Source organism: Triticum dicoccoides, chromosome 3B (assembly GCF_002162155.2).
Source record: "Triticum dicoccoides isolate Atlit2015 ecotype Zavitan chromosome 3B, WEW_v2.0, whole genome shotgun sequence".
Classification (NCBI taxonomy): domain Eukaryota; kingdom Viridiplantae; phylum Streptophyta; class Magnoliopsida; order Poales; family Poaceae; genus Triticum; species Triticum dicoccoides.
In genome coordinates, this window is record NC_041385.1 from 857,358,320 (window position 1) to 857,377,574 (window position 19,255).

The window sequence follows — 19,255 nt, forward strand, 5'->3', positions numbered from 1 at the left end:
CCTGGACTCCACCCTCAGCCCCTGGTGCTCACAACCTAGGGCCAAAAATCCAAGGTAGACATGATAGGTCGCGGCCCACACCTGAATTTTTGGTTGTTCTACATGGGCGCACCTATGTCTCGCCTGATGCGAGATAGTAGGATGTCTCGCTTCAGGCAGCCGCCCGATTGGGCCGGCCCAGCGCAGATAGGCCTACAACATTTTTTAATTCATTTATATATTTTTCATATTTCGTTTTTATTTTGTTTTTTTTACTTTGGTTTATATTTCAAAATATTCTGAATATCTCAATTACAAAATAACTTCATATACAAAAGTTAAAAAAGTTAATCATGCATTAGAAAATGTTAAACATGTATATAAAAATATTTCGAACATACACGAAAATTGTATAATGTGTCTTAAAATAATAGACATTAAAAATATGAAAAGAATGTTAGTAATGTACTCCCTCCGTTTCTAAATATAAGTCCTTCTAGACATTTCAATAAGGACTACATACGGATGTACATAGATGCATTTTAGAGTGCAACTTCACTCATTTTGCTCCATATGTAGTCCATATTGAAATCTCTAAAAAGACTTATATTTAGGAACAGAGGGAGTATTTGAAAAATAACAAACATGTATGTTATTTTTATTCAGTATTTATACAAAAAGTGTAGAATATTTATGGAAAAGTAGACATAAATAAATATATGTGTTCAAATTTGATAATTGTGTATTTGAAATTTTCTAAACATGTATATAATATTTTCCCCGGCGCACACAAAAACTATAATGTGTATTGAAAAAAATGTAGACATTAAAAAATATATGTTATATTTGGAAGTTTTATATGGGTATATAAAAATGTAAATCATGTATTTGGAAAATATTAAATGGAAAATAGTAGACATAAAAATACATGTTTTCAAAAATATTAATCATGTATTAGTAATTTGTTGCAGGTGTATATAGAAAATGTTCCTGATGTATACAGAAATGGTACAATGTTTACGGAAAAAGGTAGCCATAAAAAAAATCAAATGTGATGCAATTGTATTTGGAAAATGTTAATCTTGTGTATAAAAACTGTTTCTGATGTATAAGAAAATTGTTGAATGTGTGTTTAAAAGGATGACCTCAAAATATATGTTTGAAACAAAGTTAATCATGTATTTCAAAAAAGTTCAACATGTACATGATTTGTTTTTCAGATCTATATGAAAAATGTTGCTTGTAACTTGATTTTTTAACGTGTCTAAAAATGTATTCCTGTTCTATACGGAAAGAGAAAGAAAAATCAATAACAATCGACGAAATAAAAAGAACCAACGAAAACCAGTGCAAAAGAATGAAAACAGTAAAAATCCCTAAATAGAATCAAATAAAAACGCAGGAACCTGATGAAAACCAAGAAATAAGGGAAAAAAGAAAAATGAAGAAAAATAAAGAAAATAGGAAACAAAACAAAAAAAATCATTGAAAACAGAGAGAAAAGAAAGAAAAGAAAAAAAATGCAATAGGCAACAAGGAAACAGGAAAACCAGGTGAAAAACAAAGGAAACTGAAAAACCGGTGAAGAAACAAAAACAAATAAAAGAAACGAAAAAGAAAGAAAACAAGTTAGAGGAAACCAAAGTGAACATCATACCAGCGGCGAGCAAGCGAGGAATGCACGAATATTGGCTGGCGTAGGTCGCAAGAAATCCTTCTGGTGAGACTTGCTTATATCTCGCAAGAATAGTTGGAGAGGCTTAGAGCTGCCACTACATCCTCAGGAGAGCAAACAAGAAGGTAATATTCTATTCCTAGTTTCTATACACTTATTTTTCTTTGTGCATTTAAAAATTAGTAAAATGTATCCCCATATTGGCGCTCTTCCAAAAATGGCAAATTTACGTATGTGTATCAGGCCAATACTGATACACGTATATGTATCGGTGCATTTTTCATATCTATAAATATGGAAATAGAAGTCGGAAGAACACTATTTGATCACCACCCTACCTTAAATAACAGGCCCTACATTGTCATCTGCAGCCCGCAGCTTCACCGGAGATGCAGAGGCCGGTGGATTTCAAGCTCCCCCACTTTTTCAACTACCCACCCTACTTTACGTAATTCCTCCTCCTCCAGCAGTAGTGTCACATGTTTGAACATTTTACATGATTTGCGGTTCTGCAGTATGTATAGCCATATAGGAGTAGGAGATTCTTAATCAGTGCCTTGTGATAAAGTTGGGCAGTTAACTTCTGCTCCAAGTGCTATGTTAGTAATGAAATTACTTTTCAGTGAATTATTTCTTTGGCAATGAGTTATTACTGGACTAATTGTACAATAAAGTGGTTTTTGATTTTGGTATATTCTTGCTTTTTTCTTAGTTAAACTTATTTATTACTATTTAGGATATATCATATAATCATGTGAGTACATTCTAAATCATGTAAGCTTCCTTTAATCTCTTCCCTTGTTTTATTTTAGTTAGCTTGTCAATAAGACATAAAATGGCACTTTATAGATTCGAAATGAAAAACACGGGGCGGTTAATGTTATTTTGTAATTGAAGAACTGAATATGTATGAAGGATTTGTACATCAGGATCACTAAAGGAATTATGTTAGTAAGCTTAAGCACAGGGACGGAGCCAGCAATCTTACTAAAGGGGGCCAATGGAAGATATAAAATGTTGAGCGGGGCCAAACATATAAATTTAAAGCACTTTGAACTAGCAATCTAAGGCTGTTTTCAGAAGAAGAAAAAAAGGTTACCATGGGGGGAGACATGGCCCCAACTTGCCCCCCACTGGCTCCTTCCCTGCTTAAGCACTTGTTTCTTCAAAATCTGCCTTTGCTTAAAACTCAAACGTCTCTCTTCACAAATCTCCACTTTATAGCATCCCAAAATTGTAACACAGTTCTTGTTCAGAGTGTCTGAGACCTGGCATCTTTCTTTCATATCCCAACATGAAGCATTTCCTTGCTTTACTAATTCTTACATTTGGTTGAGTAATGTAAGGGATCTTTTGTGTATGTTATCTTAAAACCAACTCTGAAAACTTCTGTTAAACACTTATTTTGATATGTACACGGACTGATAATAATATCATGACAACATTTGTTCCCAGCTTGCAGACTGTGAGAGAAACACGTGAAAAGCAAGTGCAGCTATGGAAAGAGCTAATACTTGATTACTGTAGAAGTCAAAAGATGTATATAATCTCCCTGGAAGAAGATTTTCCCTTGTTCTCCAATCCAAAGATTGAGAGTAAGTCATATTTACCTGAACCTTGTGTTTCGACTAATACTCTTCTGCAGTTCAGCAAAAATATGCCTTACTGTGTTGAAAATGTTATGTCATAGTGATCTGGTATGATGGTAATGTGTTCCTAAGGCCTACCATGGAGCCTTTTGAGCATGGCGGACTAGTGTGTACATGAAAATTTATTTACTCGACTAGTTTATTATGCATTTGGACATTTCTATTGACGTGGCACCGAACTTACATGCTTTATATTATTCAGGATCTCTAAGCTATGAAGCAAAGGAAGCGTTCCTTGCAGCTCTTGTTAGTGAAGTTTTATTCTGCACAACATGGAGTCTTTTGGTTATTGTTTTACCTGTGTGTAGTTTTGCTTTTCTAGATGATGGATGCTTTTATTACCCCTGGCCTGTGTTTACTTTTGTGTTGTGACACTACTTAAAAGCCAAGTTCAAACTGCAGGTCGCGCAGAGTGGATTGACAAAGGTCACAAGAAGTGTCTCATCCTTTGGCTGCAGATTCAAGATTGGGCTAACTACATATTAGACTTTGTAAGACTTTGTATTCTATTAAACAAGTTTCTTTCGGAGCTATCAGTTTATCAATGAATAATATTTGTCTCTGTGTTATGCTTGTAGGTAAAGGAAAATGGGTTGGAAGTGTTGGTTTTGATCTGACGGCTTAAACAAGCCAGTTAGATCTATTAGTCTAAAAAAAGGGAGGGAAAGATAACGTTAAAGGAAAAGGCCCCACGCACCAACGTACGTGGGCTTTTTATCCCAACTGAGGCGCCCTGATCGGGGGCACCCAAACCAACTGATGGTTTAGGTCCCCTGTCGCCAGCGCTACATAAAAGGGAACGGGGGAGGGTTGGCAGCCTGCGCGATCACAATTCACGTACGGTTTCACTCCCCTCCCGATATTCTCTCACCCCATCCGATTAGGGGGAGCGCTGCAGCGACGGGAAGACCTACTCCAGCCGCCGCTACCGTCGCCGGGCAGTGCCGGTGGCGTCCTGAGGGCATCAGGACGTTGAGGAGGACTTCTACCTCGACTACATCACCTCTGCATCAAGCCTGCACCAAGCAGGTGATCATGTCCACTGCCGTGACACGTAATGATCCCCTAAACCTTTTCTCTGCTCATGTTTTAGGTGTTCTAGATGCAATCTGTTCCTGCTAATAGCATCCCAGAGATGCATAATTATTCCAACAATGGTATCAGTCGCCAGATATGATTGCTTTTAGATCCCTATATCATGTTCAGTAAACCAATCTCAAGTTTAGGCCCTCTGTAGATCAAGTTTGATTGCTACTGTTTTTTGATGTTGATGTCAATTGCCCACTGTTGATGATGTTTTAATTCCAATTTGCTACGGATCAGTAGTGCCACCTAAGTTCATCAATTCTAATTAATCTAAGTTAAGATCTAATGTTCACCTTCATGTTAAGTTGATTAGTATTGATCATGTTTAAGTCCTGTTTCCGTATGCATTATCAACATAGAAGGCAGAGGGATACACGCACGTCAACAGTAGCAACCCCTCATGTGTAAGAACCCTAGATTTTTTTCCCCAAATTCGTAAGAACCTTAATTCTGCAATTAGGAATGTTTTCCCCCAAATCAAGCACTGATGTACACGATTTGAAAAGAATGAGGAGAATCCTCACCTAACGCGCCGCGTCCTCGCCTCTTCCCTTCGGGGCCCGCGCAGCACCCACCGTTGCGCGAGGGCGAAGACGCCGCGACGCCGCCGTCCTCGGGACGACGTGCGGAACGAAGTGGCGCCGCCGCCGCTGCCGCTCAAATGGACGCGCCCTTGTTTGGTCGACGCCGAGCAAGTCGCCGTCGTTCCTCATGCCGCGGTGGCCGGCGTCCCTCCACCCTCCTTGATGCGCCATGTGCACGGACGCTGGGGCCATGCTCGACGGGGGAGCGCGCGGGATTCATCCTGCTGCACGCTCCTCCGGCGAGCGCAGCCGCCGCGCCGCCATGGCCGGCGCGCCTCGAGCCGCCGTCGAACGCCATCGCCGCTCCCAGTCGAGCGTGAAATGCGGGGGGTCGAGGGGGAAATGAGCTAGGGTTCTGGCCGGGCGGCTGTTTTGTTCCAGCCGCGATCGACGCGGACCGTCGATTCCAATCGGACAGCCGGCAGCATCGCTCGGCTCCGCGCTGGGCCGGCGGATGCCAATGGGCCGATTCCGGCTGTGGGCTGCGGCCCAGGTTATGTCAGTCCAGCGAAAACACACACACAAAAAAAAACATTCTGGGCTGGGCCGTTTTACGTGTAGCTGTGGGGTATTTCGGTCCAAAATCACTGTCGCGATTTTCTTTTTTCCAGTGCGTTTAAGTTAATAAATATTATGATTTGCACTGCTTAAACCAGAAAATGCGTAAAAATGTAATAAACACATTATTATTCTGGGTAAAATTGAACCAACGAGATATTTTATTCAGGATTTATTATGTGTTTTTGGATGATGAAGTTTTTTTTAGACATCAAATAATGATAATGTTTTTTTTTATGTTGATGTTTAAATTAAGAATGAAATGACTCTAATTTTAATTCGGACCAACGTTGTTTTATTATTATGAGTCATCCCCTATGATATTTTAAATCCATGTTTTTTCTGCCCAACGGTGTTTTGACATGGAGTTGAAATTAAATACTTGGCATGTTTGTTTATTTACCAACGTAAATTTATAATCATGCAACTTTACTTATGAACTTTTGTGATGATTTCAGCTTCCGCTCCATTCCGGTCCGACACGATCGAACCACTTACGGGGAGTAACTTCCCTCGTTGGAAGTCCCAAGTCGAATTATGTTTGGGTTGTAATGAATTTGACTATGCCTTGAGGGAAGAAAAACCTGTGGCACCTGTGGCGGGTGTCACAGGGTATGCAGAACTCAAGAAGGAGTATGATGTTAAGATGGAAAAGTGGAATAAGTCCAACCATATTGCGCTTCTCATCATGAAAGCGACAATATCGCCGGACATTTCTGAAGCACTCCCTAAGAAAGATACTGCTAAAGATTTCCTCACTGAAATGGAGGAGCAATTTAAAGGCTCCGACAAAGTGTATGCTCATGAGCTTTTTGCTAAACTTCTTCAGAAATACACTATTGACGGAAATGTTAGGCAGCACATATTGAGGGTGGTAAATGCTTTCACCAAGCTTAAGGCTTTGGAGTGTTCTTTAAGTGAAGCCCTTCTTGTCATAATTATTCTTGAGTCTCTTCCTGAAGAGTTTGAACAATTTAAGGTCAACTATAACTCTCTAAAGGAAAAATGGCCACTCTCTGAGATGACCGCAAGGATCGTCCAAGAGGAAGAAAGGATCATGAGGCAGAAAAAAGACCATGTCTTTCATGTTGGCTCTAACAAGAGAAAGCATGACGGACAAGGTTTCCCTAAGCCTCAGAAAAGGCAAGTCAAGAAAGAAGGCACTAAGCCATTCAACCCTAAGGCATTCAAGGGTAAAGAAGCCGGTGGTTCTTCTTCTGCTCCTAGCAGCTCCACTGCTGGAGAAAATGCTTGTAACTTCTGCAAAGAAGAGGGACACTATCAAAGGGACTACCCAGGCTTTCTAAAATGGATGAACAAAAGAGGTATTGATGAAATTACTTTTGTAGATGAATCACTTTATGTTGATTTTTCAATAAAGTCATGGTGGATTGATTCAGGGGCAACCACTCACGTTGCTAACTCTATGCAGGGATTCGATACGATCCAAACCATAAGAGGAGGAACAAGAAATCTTAAGGTTGCGAACGGAGTTGAGGCCGATGTTGAAGCTGTGGGATCTCTCACGTTGGAGCTACACACTGGCCACACTCTTAGATTGAATAATGTTATTTATGTGCCTACCTTAAGTAGGAATTTGATTTCAGTTTCTCGTTTAGATGATGATATGTATGAGTGCCATTTTGGCAAGAAACAATTTGCTTTGATCAAATGTAATAAGAATATAGGCATCGGTGTTAGACGAGGCCAACTATACATGTTATCTCTTCATAATGATTCAGTTATGCATGTGAGTGATGAAATTAATGTTGAGAAGAAATGGAAAGGAGTAAGTAATTCTTCGAAATTGTGGCATTGTCGTTTGGGCCACATTTCGAGGGGGGGAATGGAACGCTTAGTTAAAAATGAAATACTCCTCCCATTAGACTTCTCAGATGCAGACAAATGTGTCGACTGCATTAAAGGAAAATTTGCAAAAACAATTAAGAAAGGAGCAGTTAGAGCCACAAGGGTTTTAGAATTAATTCACACCGACATATGTGGACCCCTTAATATTAAGTCTGTAGATGGTTTTGATTCGTTCATTACAATCACAGATGACTTTTCCCGCTATGGGTATATTTATCCCATACGTGACCGATCGGAAGCTTTGGAGAAATTCAAAGTCTATAAAGCGGAGGTTGAAAATCAACTGAACGCAAAAATCAAAGTTGTACGGTCTGATCGCGGGGGAGAGTATTATGGTAGGCATGCTCCTTATGGGCAGATTCCTGGACCTTTTGCCAAGTTCTTATCTGAAAATGGAATCATTGCTCAGTACTCAATGCCTGGTGAACCACAACAAAATGGTGTGGCCGAGCGCCGCAACCGCACCCTTATGGATATGGTGCGAAGCATGCTTAGTCACTCGAGTTTACCAGTAAGCCTTTGGATAGAGGCATTAAAGACAGCTGCACACATACTAAATCTTGCTCCAACTAAGTCAGCACCTAACACACCTTACGAGATGTGGGCGGGAAAGAAACCGAGCTTGAATTACTTACGGGTGTGGGGTTGCCCTGCTGAAGCTAGAGTTTTCAATCCACAACTTAAGAAACTGGATCCAAAAACAGTTAGCTGTTTCTTCGTTGGATACCCTCATAGGGGAAAGGGATATCGTTTTTATTGTCCAAGACACACCACCAAGTTTGTGGAGACTAGACAAGCGGTATTTTTTGAGGATAATGAGGTCACAAATTTAAGGGAGATCAATCTTGAGGAGAAGCGGGTTTGTGTTCCATCCCCGACTATCCAAGAGATTGTTTTTCCAATACGAAGAAATGTGACATCTGATGATCCTGAATCTCACGGTTCAGTCTCTCAGTCGAATGGTGATCCAGAAACTAATAATGAGAATCCAAACACAAATGAGGATCTCCGAGAAAATAATGAAAATGATGATGTTCCACCACCACCTCCGCCCATGGGTAGACCACGGCGTGAGAGGAAGAAAGCCATATCAGATGATTATATCACCTTTTTGATGGAGGACATGAATGATATGGGAAAGGTGGAGGATCCAACCTCATATAAGGAAGCCATTAAAAGCGAAAATTCGTCCAAATGGTTGGTTGCCATGGAAGACGAGTTGAAATCTATGGGCTCAAACGATGTATGGGACTTAGTAGAAGTTCCGGATGGAGCTAAGAAAGTAGGCTGCAAGTGGGTCTACAAAACCAAGTATGATTCCAAAGGGAATGTCGAATGGTTCAAGGCAAGGCTAGTGGCAAAAGGGTATACACAGAGAGAAGGCATTGATTATAAACAAACTTTCTCTCCTGTGTCAACCAAGGATTCTTTCAGAATCATAATGGCATTAGTAGCTCATTACGACCTGGAACTACACCAAATGGATGTTAAAACGGCATTTCTAAATGGTGACTTAAAAGAAGATGTCTACATGGCTCAGCCAGAAGGCTTTGTTGTGGAAGGAAAGGAACATTTAGCATGTCGTCTAAAGAAATCAATTTATGGCTTGAAGCAAGCTTCAAGAGAGTGGTACCTCAAGTTTGATAAAATTATCAAAACTTTTGGTTTCACCGAAAATGTTGTGGACAACTGCATATACGTTAAGTTTAAAGGCAGTAGGTTCACATTTTTAGTCCTATACGTTGATGACATATTGTTGGCATGTAGCGATAAGGATATGCTTCATGAGACCAAGAATTTTCTGTCATCCAGTTTTGATATGAAAGATCTTGGTGAAGCCTCGTATGTCCTCGGCATCGAGATTCATCGAGATAGGTCCAGAGGAACGTTAGGACTATCTCAAAAGGCATACTTTGAGAGAGTACTGAAAAAATTCAATATGCATAAGTGCTCACCCTCACCTGCTCCTATAGTTAAGGGCGATAAGTTTGGGACATTTCAATGTCCGAGGAACCAATGTGAAACTGATCAGATGAAGTCGGTTCCTTATGCTTCAGCTGTTGGAAGCATCATGTATGCTCAAGTGTGTACACGCCCAGACTTATGTTTTGTAACCGGGGTGCTTGGCAGATACCAATCAAATCCAGGACCGGACCACTGGAAGGCTGCAAAGAAAGTCTTGCGTTATATGCAAGGAACTAAGGACTTCATGCTTACATATAAAAGAACTGATAACCTAGAAATTGTTGGTTATTCAGACTCTGATTTTGCCGGGTGTGTGGATAGTATGAGATCCACGTCAGGTTATATATTCACACTCGCGGGAGGAGCTATATCGTGGAAAAGCTCCAAACAAACGTTAACTGCTGGATCTACGATGCAAGCAGAATTTGTAGCATGTTATGAGGCCACCGGGCAGGCTGTATGGCTAAAGAATTTTATACCCGGACTTAAAGTGGTTGACAGCATATCTAAACCAATTTTATTGTACTGCGATAATGAACCAGCAGTTTTCTATACGAGTAACAACAGGTCAAGTAATGCTGCCAGACACATTGACATAAAGTATCGTGTTGTGAAAGATAGAATCCAGGATCAAACAGTTGATGTTAACATATAAGAACGAAGCATATGCTTGCGGATCCGCTAACAAAAGGCTTACCACCCAGTATCTTTCGTGAGCATGTTGCCGGCATGGGACTACTGGAGGCCTGATGATTCTGGAATAAGAGGACCATTAAAATAAACCACTCCCCAATTAGTAAAATGTTTTCCATTTCGAAATAGGCGGGTGTACTATAAGTGTTGAGGTTCTATAGCGTTTTGAGCTGTTGTAACACCTCACTTTGGTACATCATTCCTATGTAGAATGGGCGAATGAAGTTAAGCCTAACGATCAAGGGGGAGAATGTTGGTTTTGATCTGACGGCTTAAACAAGCCAGTTAGATCTATTAGTCTAAAAAAAGGGGGGAAAAGATAACGTTAAAGGAAAAGGCCCCACGCACCAACGTACGTGGGCTTTTTATCCTAACTGAGGCGCCCTGATCGGGGGCACCCAAACCAACTGATGGTTTAGGTCCCCTGTCGCCAGCGCTACATAAAAGGGAACGGGAGAGGGTTGGCAGCCTGCGCGATCACAATTCACGTACGGTTTCACTCCCCTCCCGATATTCTCTCACCCCATCCGATCAGGGGGAGCGCTGCAGCGACGGGAAGACCTACTCCAGCCGCCGCTACCGTCGCCGGGCAGTGCCGGTGGCGTCCTGAGGGCATCAGGACGTTGAGGAGGACTTCTACCTCGACTACATCACCTCTGCATCAAGCCTGCACCAAGCAGGCGATCATGTCCACTGCCGTGACACGTAATGATCCCCTAAACCTTTTCTCTGCTCATGTTTTAGGTGTTCTAGATGCAATCTGTTCCTGCTAATAGCATCCCAGAGATGCATAATTATTCCAACAGGAAGTAACAACAATCGAAGATATACGCTCTGGAATTGAAACACATGGGGCCGGTAAGTATATCGAACTTGATGGTGATGAGATCAGATTTACCATTTTCGATATTTCCGTAATGCTAAAAAGCTTATTTTCTTGCTTAGCAATTTGCGGTAGAAAGGCAATGTACATGTAGGATTTATTTCTTTTCTTGCGAATAATATACATGTAGGATTTAGATTTAGCTGTTGGATAAACATTCTCATGTTTACTCAACTTGTCATGTGGGTTAGCTCAGGAGTCAGGATGAGCCGTCTAGCTAAGCCTAGGCTTAGTGATACATTTTTTTCCTGCTTCCCTGGTTGGTTAGTTGGACAAGAATCTATTGTGATTATAAAGCTAGGGATAATCTATGTTATACGATAAATGAATAAACGAGAGGCTATCCTCAGGAAACCCTATTCCTGCTTCTATCTATCATACCACGATGCAACCTCCCCTGCACAGCTACACTCTCGGAAGCTTATTCGGTGACATAAGTTGGTGGCGGTGACTCATCAGTAATACATAGGCCATAATAATTCGCCAAAAAGAAAAAGTAAAGTTGTCTTATGGTATTGTAGCATGTGTTGCGGAACTTGTGGGAATTGATCGCGGTGTCCTCATGCGAGCTTTGAGGCTGTTGGAACAAAAGGGAAAGGTAGTTATCTTTAAAGGCACTTCAACAGACGATAAGGTGTCAAGTTTTCTGCTTGAACTTTGTGTAGTAGTCCCCAACTAACAGATGAATAATGATCTTTATGGGTTTCCTTGAAAACGATACATCCCCTGTTAGCCCTACACTGATGACATCTTTTCGGCATATTTATTCAGACCTCAGTATTTATATTTCCCGGACTGTTGTAATTAGCCTTTGATCCATTTCTTGAGCATATATATACCTATACAACCGCATGTTTTGTGTCTCAACTAGTGCCTCTAATTCGAGTCAAATTTCTGCCAATCTGATATATTCAGAACCAAGTGTTGTTTGATATATTAGGGGATGGAAGAAAATTGAACAAAAAAACCATTGTCCTGTGATATATTATGTTTATTTGCTTACTGGAGACTGGTGTTCTTGTTGCGGTATCCTCCTTTTGCACTATGATCCATTCATCATTCAAGGTGTAACATAGACTATAACAGTTTTCTTTTCCGAAGAGAAGATACTTCTTTTTATAATGGCTGGACCAGTATCTCTCCATGTTAGGCTGGATCCTTCGAGGCTGTTGTGCAAAAACAAGCATTGGGTTGTTGTTGAGGTTCTTCACAGAGCTAAGATGTATACATATACTCCTAGTAGGATCTATCATCATGTTGTAATCCTAGATCTTATCTGGAAAATTATGTGTACTGATGCTTCTATGTGAATAAATCTGTTGGTTGTGCACGGTGAAATGTGCGAAACGATTATGTTTGGTGTGGGCTTTGACAAAAAAGAAGAGCTATTCGTAAATCACGGTTGAGTTGAGCCAACCATTATACATAATTTGCTGGTTGGGCTGTGATCAAGGTCTGCAAAGAGTGTTGAGCTGTATGACAGGATGCGGAGGGTGCAGATGATGGAACCTGATGAGTTCACCTACTTTGGCCTGCTGATGGCATGTGGCCATGCCAGGATGCTGGAGGAGGGGGTGCATTTCTTCGAGGAGGTGAGAAACCATATCACAAAATCAAACCTGACCTGATACAGAATGCGTTCCAAGTCATCAAGGTAAGTTTCTTTTACGCCAAAATCCATTAAGGTAACTGAACAGGACCACTACATCGTCCATAAACTGAACGAATGTTGCTAATATGCTCGTGCACTCGATAATGGCAGGCATAAGTATCAATGCTCCTTCCATTCATCTCCATGTGTTGTGTGGGTCTGAATGTGGATAAATTGGTTTTCACCATAGGTACCTCGGGATAGCACAAGAAGGCGCTTGCAGAGTCAAAGGCTGTGTAAATCTTATTGATATCTTTGAAGATTCATTGACATATTGCACGCGCTGCTGCATCTGCAAATCGACGATTTATTCTTGGTGGGCACTACTAGCTTCGGTATGTATGGGATCATCAAACTCTTTGTCATGAGGATGAGGATGTGGTTGTTGCTGAATCTGCATCTTGTTGTTACAGTGTTCAGCCTGTTAGCATCTGCACTGACATACCCGTATTTCATTGGTCTTGAAGACCTTGTTCAATGCGTGTTTTATTGAATTACACCTACTGTTTTTGACGGCTCTTTCATGAAAAATTGAGAGCCCAGGTCCCAGTAGTGGGGAACACCAGGCCCCTACAAACACCTGCTTAGCACCAGCTTCACTCCGGCAACCATGTACAGTAAACCACTGAAGGCAGTATCGAAACAGGGGCCACCAAGTCAATGCGGTCGAGCATCAGCCTCCGGTTCCTATCAATCGCCTTCTTTGCTCCTTCAGCGATGATGATGCTGGCACGATTCGTGCACCGTGACGCTGGTAAGCCGGTTCTGGTATGCGTCCCCGTCCACCATCAACCTCTGGATGTTTTAAGTAGCATTACTCTTAGCAGGCAATGTCCTCAACATCAATGGGTTCATTTTTCTTTTGCTGCTTCATTTTGTCTACTATGGAGCCATGAATTTTGTTTGAATAAAGCCCAATGTTTTCCATTGTTCTCGAGGTCTCGGAATAGTCTTTCGCATCGCTTTATAGATCAACCCCAATCAAGAACTTGCTCTCGGGGTCTTGATGTGCACTCTTTTTTACCCAGATTATGAAGGACAGATGAACGATGAAAATTATATCTTTGGCATTGTTGAAGAAGATTAGACTAGCTACTCTTGGAGCTATATTTAATTATCGGAAAGTAGCCACTACTCTAAGGGCAACAACGACTAGCCAGTCCTTTTACCATCAGCCAGTTGTGATGGTGCTCTTGTTGAGCACTGACCATCACATTCACAGCTGCCGTCTCGTACCCAACTCCAGACCCTATATGCCTTCTTCCTATCAGTCGATCTATCCCGGCCCCACATGACAACATGGCTCTTTGGGTTTGGAGGATAGACTAGTGTCAAAAACGCTCTTATATTATGGGACGGGGGGAGTATCAATCAATGGATGCAGCGAGTGCAGTAGTGGCTTGATTAGTTGACTCTGATCTAGTCATGGCCAAATTTGCTAAGCTCATCTTGCCCTTTGGGTTCGTTGAGGGGTCATAGTACATACTAACGTAACATGCTAGCTGTACACAAGACAGCTGTAGCTGATAGCCAATTAATTCAAAGTAAACACAGACTTAATAAGAATATTAAGTTTGCTTGGTTTGACGTACCCCCATGTTAGCAAATGTAAGATTCAATCAACTCCATTAAAGTACCGATGCAGGTTTACTGATGCCGATGCAAAAGCTCATTGATTGCTACACGTCGTCACATGTGAAGAAACTTCTCCTGGCTCAAATAAGAAACCGATGCCGTGTATGTATGGAGATATGCATCTTTAGTGGTTGAGCCCATCGTGTTTCTGATTTTAGGTCTATTCTCCTTGGGGTTTTTTGTTTAAGAAAGGGACTTCTCCCCGATTTCTATTATTCCTTAGGTGACTTGGAAATTTCATTCTTACACAAAGAAAGAAAAAACCCAGGGCCCTTAACCCAAGTTTTGAAGAAAACTCTCCCTACCGAGACGACTTTAATTTTGTGAGATGAACTTTCCCAACATTTGGTCGCATGTGAGCCCAAGTCTCGGCGGAACAAGACTCGGGCAGTGCGTTCACACTGGATTTTGAGCCCCCATTATGTCTACTCTACTCTGCTGTATTTCATCAGCCCAAGAAGCATCACATGCATTGCCTGAAGAATCCATTGTTCGATGCGTTGCATACATGTGATGCTTTGACTCTGCTGTATCTTCAAGTTTTGCTTTGGCATGCGTACTTCAACTTGGTTCATCGACCCGAGACGCTTCACATGCGTTGTCTGGAAGGATACATGATGTTCGTCACTTACTGCAATAAATCCACATGAACTGTTCATTGTGTTCTGTGTCATGCCTAGGGTGTGCGTCCAGATTGCATCCAAATTAATGCAGTATTGACCGTGACAGGTCATAGGAGTTAGGCTAGTCATAGTGGGAGTAACTTAGCTAGTAACATAGTGCACTCCAAGAAAATTTTGCTTATGTGGCATGTAGTTAATGAGAGGTGGTAACATAATACTATGTTACTGTAACATAGCGCTTCCCAAGACAAGATGAGTCTACAAGCCATTAAATGAAGCCACATATGACACTACTAGTATGTTACTTTGCACTATGAAGGTAGTAACTTAGACTAGTGTCATATGCATGACACTAGTATAAGTTAATTACTCCCCACTATGACCAGCCTTAGGGGTTGTTTGGCTTCTAGCCACACTTTGCCATACCTCATCTTAGGCAAGTTTGACCGAGTTAGGCGGGTGTTTGGTTCTAGCCACACTTAAGGCAAGAATTTTTTTATTAGCAGTGAATCCCACATGTCATAGACACAGAAAGTGTGGCAAGATTTCCTTAGGCAAACCAAAGTGTGGCTAACAATTTGAGGAACTCAAGTTAGGCAAGTGTGGCAAAAATAATGTGGCAATATAAGGCAAACATAGTCACAATCCAAACAGCCCCTAACTCTAAGGCAATCATCTTAGCATTTGAGTTATATATCTCAAATATTTTCTGTAGGAGGAAGATATATGCAAAAAAAAAACAAGTTCAAATGGTATTCAATCTTATAAAAGATGAATAACCTGTGGGAAATGTTTGGTGTTGTTCGTCCTTATTGAATTACTAGGCTAGTAATTTGTGAAGAACTGTTTGGCGCCTTTTGATTTGAACTGGCACATTCACTTTTTGGTGCTCACATATATAGATCCATGTTACATCAACTTGCTTGCACGATGGGCAAAGAAAGTCAAATCATTCAGGTTAATTAAATTGATTTATTTTCAAGAGCTCCTCCAAGTCTGGTTTAACAATGTCCAACTTTGCCAACTTGCAGCTTATCAATCCTCCTTTTATAACTCCATCTCCAAGTGCTGAGTCGATGCACAACTCGGAGCATTAGCCATCGTAATTTGCTAGCTACATCACATCAGGAACACAAACACAAGAGGAGAGTGAAACTGAGAGTGCAACAATGGCGGAGTTTGCTCTTGGGTTGACCAAGACGGCTGTGGAGGGGACGGTGAGCTTGGTCAAGTCGGCGATAGAGGAGGAGGCCGATCTCAAGGAAAAGATGCAGAACGACCTGGTGTTCATCACCGGCGAGTTTGAGGTGATGCAGTCCTTTCTCCAGATCGCCAACAAGGAGCGCACCAAGAATGAAGTGATGCGGACCTGGGTGAGGCAGCTCCGCAACCTGGCCTTTGATGTTGAGGACTGCGTCGAATTGGTCGTCCACCTTGACTACAAGTCACCCTGGTGGGCATGCTTGCCGCGCGTGTGGCACAAGGTGTGCTGCAATGCACTGCCCCTGCCACTAGATCGAGGCGGTCGCGGAGATAAAGCAGCTCAAGTCCAGGGTTGAGGATGTAAGCCAGAGGAACACGCGCTACCACCATCTGGTGAGCGACTCTGGACCCAAGGCCATCTCGTCGGCCATGGTCACTACTGGCACAGCAGCATTCCACATGCTACGGAAAGTGTGGGAGGATGCTGGGAAGCGACGCGAAACGGGTGACCTCCAAGAGTTGATCACCCGTAAAGGCAATGACTTGCAAGTGATCTCAGTATGGGGAAGCAAAGGAGGTGATCTTGGAACAACGTCCATCTTCAGGGAGGTGTACACTAACCCAAAGATCTGCGAAGAATTCAAGTGCCGTGCATGGGTAAAGCTGAAGCATCCCTTTGACCCTGACGAGTTTCTGGAGAGCTTGTTGACTCAGTTCTACCTGAGCTATCATCAAGCAAAAGTAGGTGCAGACATTGTCATGAAGGCCAAGCTCAAGCAATATATGATCACGCAGAGGTATCTCATCATCCTGGAAGAAGTATCCACTGTGATGCAGTGGGATGCCATCAAAACGCACTTCCTGGACAGTAAAAATGGTAGCCAGATTGTCGTGTCAACACAGCTAGGGGTTGCACTTTCGTGCACAGAGGAGCCGAAATTAGTTTCAGAGCTCAGCCGGTTCTCCGATGGTCATTCCCTTTGTGCTTTCTCGAGGAAGGTAAGCCCATTAACATGGAACGCAACCATCAATTTTCTACGAATTTTTTATTAAGCTAGTCACAATTGTGAGTCTTATTTCTCGGGCCCATACTTGGCAAAAATAAAAGGGGCCCCGCAAGATAGCGTCATAATTGATATTGTACCATTGATTTTCTATTTTATCAAAATCTAATATACTGTACTTATTACGAAAATTGGCTTTGAATAATGTTAAAGCGGAGTTTTGATGGAAGACTCCAATTATTGTACCATGCTGTAGAAGTAAGTACATTATAGTTCATAAAGGAGTAGTCAGGAAAAAGATTACTACCGTTCCCTCATGATTCATAACTACATAAGCAACACTTTTCGCTCCCTTTGTCTATTTCATCTTGAAAGAGTGTTAGCTCGTTTCAAAATACTTGTTGTTTTAATTAGCTTTGTCCTAAGTCAAACTTCTGTATGTTTGACCAAGCTTATAAAAGAATATCAACACCTACAACACAAAATAAATATATTGTGAACACATGTTTCGCAATCCATCAAACAACACTAATTTAGTGTTAGGTGGTGGTACATTTTTTTGTAAACTTGTTCAAACTTTGAAAGGATTAATTTTGGACAAACCTAAAACAACAAGTAACTTGAAATGAAGGGAGTTGTCGGTATTACGCCTATGGAACCGTCTTAATATGCAATAGTACATTTAGCTTCCATAAGCACCTATGCATTATTGGTCCAACATTATTCCAATGCCAATGTTCATCAAGTGGACACTGACTTGTCCATTTTGGTGTAGAACCAGGTTAAATAATCTGAACTCTTTTGAGATACTTCAGCACAGATTTGGGGCTAAAAAGCATAATACCGAACAAAATAACCATAACAACGCTTGATAACTCATGTATTTTGCCGATTAAACCTATCTTTCAACTCTTAACCTGAACCAAACTAGGCTTATTAGCTAATATTGTCAAGGGGAGTGCATAATCTCGCCCATGGGAGGGCATTGTATTCATAAACCAGCAAAATAATTGGATAATTTATTTACGTATGTCTCCGCTGTACGCCTCATCCCTGATCTAATGTTTGTGTTTTATCACTCAGGTCCCTGGGTATTGCAATGATATGGGTGAACTTAAATGGCGAGTAAAATGTCGTGGTGTATTCTCTGTGTTTGGAATCGGTCAGAGAAAATCGGTTATGGTCAGAAAGCTGTTCCATAGTATAGTGCAAAAGAAGGAAGTATTTGATGGACTGGCATTTCGGTTGTACAGATGGGTTCATGTGCTCCATCCATTCAATTTGGAACACTTCTCTCGGCAGTTATATCAAGATCTTTCTTCAAATGTTGTAGAATGTGATCCTTATTATTGTGGTATGAGTATACTTTCGGGGATGAAAGAGCAAGAACTAGTTGAAGGTTGCAGGAAGCTTCTGAGTGAAGACAGCCTAGTTGTTATTACCGGTCTAAAGTCCAGCAAGGAATGGGACACCATAAAGAAGACCTTCTTGTCGGACACAACAAAATGCTGTATCATTATCATTACAGAAGAGAAGAGGGTGGCCGAACATTGTGTGGAGAACAAGAAAGACCGAATACTCCATATCGATGATCCTATAGAGGTATGCATAACTCAAATAAGCTGAGAGTAACTCAAGCAGATTCCAGATTTTTCTTTTAAATAAACGCATAATTCTGCCACATTTTGGACAAAATTTAAACAGTAGGGCGTTTTAGGGAATCTGCTATAATTGTTCTACATCGCTTATCTTAAATATTTTTAAGTATTTATAGATATGCTAGATAATGCTTGTGCATTGCAACATGATATAAATATTCTAGTACATTAGTTTGTGATTTACCTTCACATATTAATGTGATTGTATAAATAAATGTGTACCTGCCTGTGATTTACCTACCTAATAAATTTTAGGATTTTATCTGGTAAGAATTTATTAACTTACCAAAGAATACATAATTTTATTTGGTAAGTCGAGATAGTTAAGATGGTTTTCAAGTAAAACTGGTGAAAAAAAACAAAGATCGGAGAGAAAAAAAAATCAAACAGAGAAAGGGAAGAGGAAACGTACGTAAGGTTGAACGAAGTACGTCTTTTTAGTACTCCCTCCGTCCCAAAATAAGTGTCTCAACTTTGTACTAACTTTAGTACAAAATTGTACTAAGCTTGAGACATTTATTTTGGGACGGAGGGAGTAGT

General features: G+C 41.1%; 2 protein-coding genes across 2 annotated transcripts in view; both read left to right on the top strand.

The window, feature by feature from the left end:
- Positions 1-2,043: 2,043 nt before the first annotated feature.
- LOC119280333 (vacuolar protein sorting-associated protein 25-like) lies at positions 2,044-12,709 on the top strand. Its single transcript, XM_037561218.1, has 10 exons — positions 2,044-2,102; positions 3,110-3,249; positions 3,506-3,557; positions 3,704-3,794; positions 3,882-3,908; positions 10,865-10,916; positions 11,463-11,577; positions 12,395-12,533; positions 12,575-12,595; positions 12,704-12,709. Exons 1-10 carry the CDS (start codon positions 2,044-2,046, stop codon positions 12,707-12,709), a joined length of 702 nt encoding a protein of 233 aa, XP_037417115.1.
- A 3,310-nt stretch (positions 12,710-16,019) lies between these two features.
- Positions 16,020-19,255, top strand: part of LOC119280334 (disease resistance protein Pik-2-like) — a 7,545-nt gene continuing 4,309 nt past the window's right edge. Inside the window, exons 1-3 of the mRNA XM_037561220.1 lie at positions 16,020-16,334; positions 16,366-17,052; positions 18,141-18,659. Of these exons, the coding sequence (XP_037417117.1) occupies positions 16,020-16,334; positions 16,366-17,052; positions 18,141-18,659 (1,521 nt within the window). The remainder of the gene's footprint in view (positions 16,335-16,365; positions 17,053-18,140; positions 18,660-19,255) is intronic.

What these genes read in the sequence shown, in the direction of transcription:
- LOC119280333 (XM_037561218.1), top strand. Translation starts at nt 2,044, where the DNA reads ATGCAGAGGCCGGTGGATTTCAAGCTCCCCCACTTTTTCAACTACCCA. An exon ending in CTCCAATCCAAAGATTGAGA is followed by an intron (nt 3,250 to 3,505) that starts GTAAGTCATATT and finishes TATATTATTCAG; the next exon opens with GATCTCTAAGCTATGAAGCA. An exon ending in ACTTCAACAGACGATAAGGT is followed by an intron (nt 11,578 to 12,394) that starts GTCAAGTTTTCT and finishes GCTGTGATCAAG; the next exon opens with GTCTGCAAAGAGTGTTGAGC.